The sequence below is a fragment of the Bicyclus anynana genome, chromosome 13, assembly GCF_947172395.1.
Source record: "Bicyclus anynana chromosome 13, ilBicAnyn1.1, whole genome shotgun sequence".
Lineage (NCBI taxonomy): Eukaryota > Metazoa > Arthropoda > Insecta > Lepidoptera > Nymphalidae > Bicyclus > Bicyclus anynana.
In genome coordinates this window covers 10263661-10269660 of record NC_069095.1, presented here as the reverse complement: position 1 = coordinate 10269660, position 6000 = coordinate 10263661, and the positions used below count along the sequence as shown (strand labels likewise).

Genomic DNA, 6000 nt, shown 5'->3' with positions numbered 1-6000 from the left:
CATGGTTTTCATTGTTATATTCTTTTCTCACTCCATAATGCTGTATAAGGCTGTCTGTCCACCAGAGTGGAGCAACAGAGCCTAGCGGAGAAATGGACTAAAGCGGAGCGGAGTTGCATACTGTGTCTGACCACCGGAGCAGAGCGCGGGTGCGGAGCGAAGTTGCAGATTATGTTAGATAAATAAATGTGAAATTTAATTTATTTAACCCCGCTCCGTTTCCCCGCTCCTCTTACTGGTTTTATATGAATTTTTAAACTAGCTCGCCCTGTCGACTTAAGAGGAGATGAGATTTTGTGCAATACTATTGGTTAATATTTCTCCGTTTCTCGGCTCCGCTGCCTTGCTCCGCTTCGGTGAACTGGCAGCATTGAGACCTAAAGTTGAATGATGTAAAATCTAGACTACGACTAGCACTCGATGATAATATAGCACTGTAACGTGTTTGATAAAGTATTGAAGTAATTAATACATTTCTACTATTACTAATATATTAAATTGTCTGCAGAGTTGTCCAGTAATAATACAATCTAAAGAGTGCATCGAATGGAGAGACTTCTATGAAGAGTGTCGAGAATTTTATATATGAATGAAAAAATACATTAATATTTACTAGATTTTATTTCTAAATTCAGTTAAAGGATAATGACAATGAAATGACATGAGCTGTGAAACTGTACTTCTAACCTAAATCCTTAATTTACAATTTAAGCATATAATCTTCACTTTGTTTCATTTGCAATCCCTTATTTTATAACTACATACATTTCATTTAAAATTAGTATAGAGGTACGATCAATGCTGTCTCAATACAAAGCTCTGAACTACCTGCATACCAATAAACTAACAAGTAATACTGTCACGTAAATTCAGAATGACATTACTTTCACATACATATATCACACGCACCAGTATACCTATCTCATCACTTTCCTTTTAGGAATTAAGTAAATTAAACTAAACTAGCAGTCTTTTTAAGCCTTCAAGGTAAAAGCCTCGGGTTATATCGTCCAACGTACAATATCATTCCAGATGGGTTGTGTCGTACGAAATAAAGGAAAGGTCTGTCGAATTTCAATCGAGCCGGTTGAGAACTTCTTGCGGGGAGCCGTGCTTGTCTTGGACGAAGGTGTAGAGGTAAATTCATAGCTTCACCCACATCATGAGGGTCATGGAATGCTCGTTGATAATCTCTTGGCTCATCCCATCCCGTTATCCACCTGGACGTTCTTCGTTTACGTAAATAATCCTGTGTATCAGGATATTCTTCTACATGATGTTGTCCACCAATACCACTTTCGGCGCATGTAGTAAACGTTGTCAATTGTAGCATGTCAGATAAATAAAGATCCTTTGACGGGCCATTTAGTCCACCCAAGTCAGCATGGTCAGCGTCAAATAATTCTTTCAGACCCATTTTTTTCAAAGAAGACGTGAGATTGAATAACGATTTGTGAGAGAATCTGGGAATTTGTAGCTCGAGACTTACACGAGGAAGCAATGTTCGCAGAAGACCATTCCACGCTGGAGTACTTAAACTGGCATCCAAAAACCGTTTTTCAAGATTTTCTAAATCATCGGCATGTACGACGTTTCCTTGTTGGCCCGGCATAAGAAACAGGGTGCTAACAACGGAGTTGGTGTTACCCAATGCTGCAGCGGTAGCGTCTAGAACTGGGTCATATCCAGCCAAGAAATTACTTTTATAAACCACGGCAGGTACTGGAACCAAACGTCTTTGGCGGACGTTTGGTGAAACGACGAAATACATTTCGCCATCGCGTCCCTCGACTGAAGTCCCGGTGCAGTCAGTCTGAAAAGTAACACAAAAATTATAACTACATATTTCAGCATCATCTACATACATTTACATTTTGAAAGGTTTTTAAATTAGGATGTTAATAGCCTCATACCCATACTTGCCTAAGTTAACTGATATTATAAAAAGGTTAGTACTGTTTGACTTTTTTGTTTTTTACACCCAAAAACTACTCGACCGATTTTGAAAATTCTTTCCACATTAGAAACCTACATCTATACCGACTAATACATTTAATCCCCGTACTCTCACAGGCCGAGAATCCACGAAGCATCTCTGCCTGTAAGTATGTTATTCAACGAGTCTAACAAGATAGTAGAAATTGGGTATGTACCAGTTCTTCGAATAAAATTACCAAAAATTTAATTGGGGTTCTAAAAGAAGCGCAGCTAGAAATTAAAAAAAAAATCGGTCTTCCTGTCTGATTTTTGCACTGAACTCCGGATCTATCCAGCGGATTTAAAAAAAAAACATACTCGCATGAAATTGAATTGTTTTATTAAAAGAAGATCGAATTAAAAGAAAAAAGTTGTTTTTACTTACATAAAACAAATTAGCTGATATTGCTGCAAGTGGTGGACTCATCGTGATACTGTTTGTTTTCAAGTATTCAGGAATCTTCCCCCATGTGTATCTTTTTACTAAAAGGTTAGTTCGCCGTCTTATTACATCGCCGATTAATTTGAAGTTAACTTCTTCAACATGGCCGTTATAAAAGTGTTGGGCGCGTTCCTTGTAGAATGTCAACATTTTTCCTTTGTTCCTCTCACTAAAGAGTTCTCTAACAAATGCAGATATAACTACTCCCGAAGCTGAACTAGTTTCGATTGAATCAGATATGTTTTTTAATGTAAAGTGAGGATTAAATGTTACCATATCATCTAATTTTAGGACTTCGTTCATTTCGCCGGAAGTCGCTCCTTTTGCGCCCATAAACATCATGGCTAACATTGACGTTATAGAATAAGGTGAGAAAACTATGCTTCGTTTTTTATCAATATTATCAATCAGCATATTCCAATACCTGAAAGCTAATTCATTACATAGCTCTGTAAATTGTAAAATGTCGTCACCTAAATCTCTCGTAGTAACCTCTAAGCCCTGATTTTCTTTAGGGAACTCTAGTACGATTTTTTTATTTTCATTTACTTCTGGTGTATAAAATGCCTCAACTTTATGTTTGTCTTTTACTATTTCATTAGCTTTAGGTGGGTTTACTGATGGTATTAATTTCCATGAATTATTTCTTACATTTGCTAACTCTTTTTCATCTATGTTCACTTTTTGTATTTTCTTTTTGAAATCTTCAACTTTTGGTACTTCTTCCTTTATGTTTTGTTTGTGGACTTTGTCGCTTATCTTATGGGTATCAATGAGACCAACATTGGCTGCCAATGATGATTTGTAAACATTACTAATTGTATGTAAATTGTTTACTTTTGTCGTTGAATCAGTTTTTAGTTTTGTATCTGAACTATTAGTTTCTTTTGATAAAAATTGATTAGAAGATACACTAATATTATCCCTTTTAACATTTTCATCTTTTTTGTCTAAATTTAATGAACTTACATTTTGTTTATTACTAGAAAAGGCATTGTTTTTAATATTTTCGCTTTGGTTTATTTTGTTTGGCGTATTGGTTTCTATTTTTATTTTATTGACGTCATTCTTTATTATAGTTGGGGGCATTATTTTTTTGTTTTCTATTTTTGTGGTATTGATTACGCTTTGTCTAGTATCTTCAAGTTTATTCATAACATCACTATTAGTAACTGGTTGAGCCGGTGTGGTGGTAATTGTTTTATGAATATTAACAGTAGATTCTTGACTAACAGGAATGTGTGTTGTTATTTTAATTTCAGAGGTTTCTGTATTATTTTTAGAAAAATCGATTGGTGTAGGATCAGGAGCTCCATGTACAACTTGTGATAGTAAATCACCCATGGATTCAGATATTACTGCATCCATAATAGTAGGTCTACTTGAGCTCGTGATAATAGATGGAGTAACAGGTAAAGAGGTAGTAGCAGTTAAACTTGGAACTTGTTTCGGTAAGTCGATAATTTCCAACGTCATATTTTTCATTTGTTTTGGTGGATCAAATGTCGAAACTTTGACAAATATTTCTGGATTTTCCGTAGTAATAATGTTTATACCATTTTCATCTCCAGACTCTGTTGGAATTTCAATTTCAACATTTTCTTTACTTTCTATTGCTAAGTTGTTGGTTTGTGTATCAACGAAGCTGTTTGAAGTAGGAATGGGAACGTAATTATTACCCAGGTCTGATGCTATTTGACTTATACTTAGACCAATATCAAACATCGGTGTTATTAAATGATTTTCTTTATCATAGTCCGTTTTATCTGGAGTCATTATTGCTTGATCGTTCTTCCCAGAGTCAGTAAGACCATGATTTTTATGAGTAGTTGTAGATTCAGTTGTTGAAATAGTTGTAGACGGAGAAACTGATTGAGTTGTCATTGTAGTACCATTCATTTTCTCATTGTCTTTGTCTTTATCTAATAATATAGGAAGTGATGTAGTGCTAGATATTATATTGCTAGCGTTGGTTGTTGTTGATAGTTTATCTTTGTTTTTTTCATCTTTCATTGGTCTAATGTTAATCTCATAGGGTTTATGGGTGGTTTTTTCAGTTATAAATGCCCCTGTCGAACTGGGCAAAAAAGTACTAATTTTCTCATATTGAACTGGTTCTTTTACTGTAGATGTAAATAAATTATTTATTTTAGTTATATTGTAAACTTTTTTGTCATTATCGATATTTCCATTCGTATTATTTTTCATAGAAATTAAGGTATTTTCTGCAGGTTTTATGGTAGTTGAGGTGGATAATTGTACTATTGTAGTTGAACTAGATATTTGAGGTCTGCTTGTTGTGACTTTGGTAGTAGTTCTCATTTCAGGTCTCTTAGTTGTTGCAGGTGAATATTGCTTTTCAGTCGTTGAGCTTAATTTTGACATAGTAGAAGGAGATGTACTCACAGTAGTTGACATGTTTATTGTTACCGAATTATCTGGTTTCTTAGTTGGAGTCACGTTTGTGTCTATATTTTGTTGAACTGCAGAAATTGTAGGTATTTCATTACTTTCCTTGCTTTGAGAATTTTTATAATTATTCAAATTATCTATTTCAAACGTATCAGTTTCTGGTGTAATAAAAGATCCAGATGTTTTATCGGGGACTATATCCACTCCAGTATTTCCAAAAATCGAAGGTAATATTAAGCTCCAAGAATCTGAAACGTCCGGTGTATCTAGTGTGGGTTGTATATTTGGTTTATTTTTATGAGCTTCCATTTGCGCTTTAAGAACATTTTGTACATTGGTAACTACACTGTGAACTTTTGTTTGTGAAGGTTGAGTAAAGTTGAAAGCTATAGTGGGTTGATTGTCATTAGCAAAAGTGACCAGGCCTTCTGTTTCTTCTCCAGCTGCAACGATTGCCTGTATTTCTTCTAAAGTCATTAATCTCTTCACTAATTCTCCAGACTCATCAAATGTATAAAATTCGTATCTGTCTGGAGTGAGCAAGTTAACTGGACTTCCGACAGTTGCTGGAACATTCGATGGCGGGGGTAGACTATTGCCAACTGCATCTGCGATGTACGGGAGCTTGGTTCGCCTGAAAATAGAAAATATTTCATTTTATTATGTGCTCAAGATAATGTATGTCATCTATCTAACTAATACTGATGTGTTTGTTCTTGAAATCCTGATACAGTTATCTTATGTTTACCAGAATTATCGTTATTTTGAAAAGTGTGACCGCGGTGGGTCTGTCCAAATTTTTTCTGCATTCAGAGAATCTTCTATGACATTCCGATTTTCTCTGTACAACTCTTTGTACTGTCTCTCTGGTTTTCCTAAACTTTCATTTCCTTTAATTCTCTTTCGAGGTCTGTATCTTAATTCTAATAATTTTGGTATCGTTATAAAAATTGCTAGTCATCTTAGTTAAAGTTAAAGTTAGATGTTCCAGAAGTGTCTACCTCGTAATAACCTGGATGCTAAGATCAGTAATAGTATTGTGTATTTTAGATTTTTAATAATTTTAAGTGTTTTCCATAATCTAGAAAAATAAATACAGCTAAGTTTTGAACCCATACGGGGCCATAATCATGAGCGTAAGAATCTATACTAATATTATAAAGCTGAAG

At 34.7% G+C, this 6000-nt stretch overlaps 1 protein-coding gene across 2 annotated transcripts in view; it reads right to left on the bottom strand.

Annotated features, from left to right (window-relative positions):
• Positions 1-602: 602 nt before the first annotated feature.
• LOC112048093 (uncharacterized) overlaps positions 603-6000 on the bottom strand; it is a 62588-nt gene continuing 57190 nt past the window's right edge. For both annotated transcript variants that reach the window (XM_024085471.2, XM_024085472.2), the window contains exons 3-4: positions 2363-5465; positions 603-1813 (exon numbers count right to left, since the gene is read on the bottom strand). In XM_024085471.2, the coding sequence (XP_023941239.2) occupies positions 983-1813; positions 2363-5465 (3934 nt within the window). In that variant the 3' untranslated portion in view covers positions 603-982. The remainder of the gene's footprint in view (positions 1814-2362; positions 5466-6000) is intronic.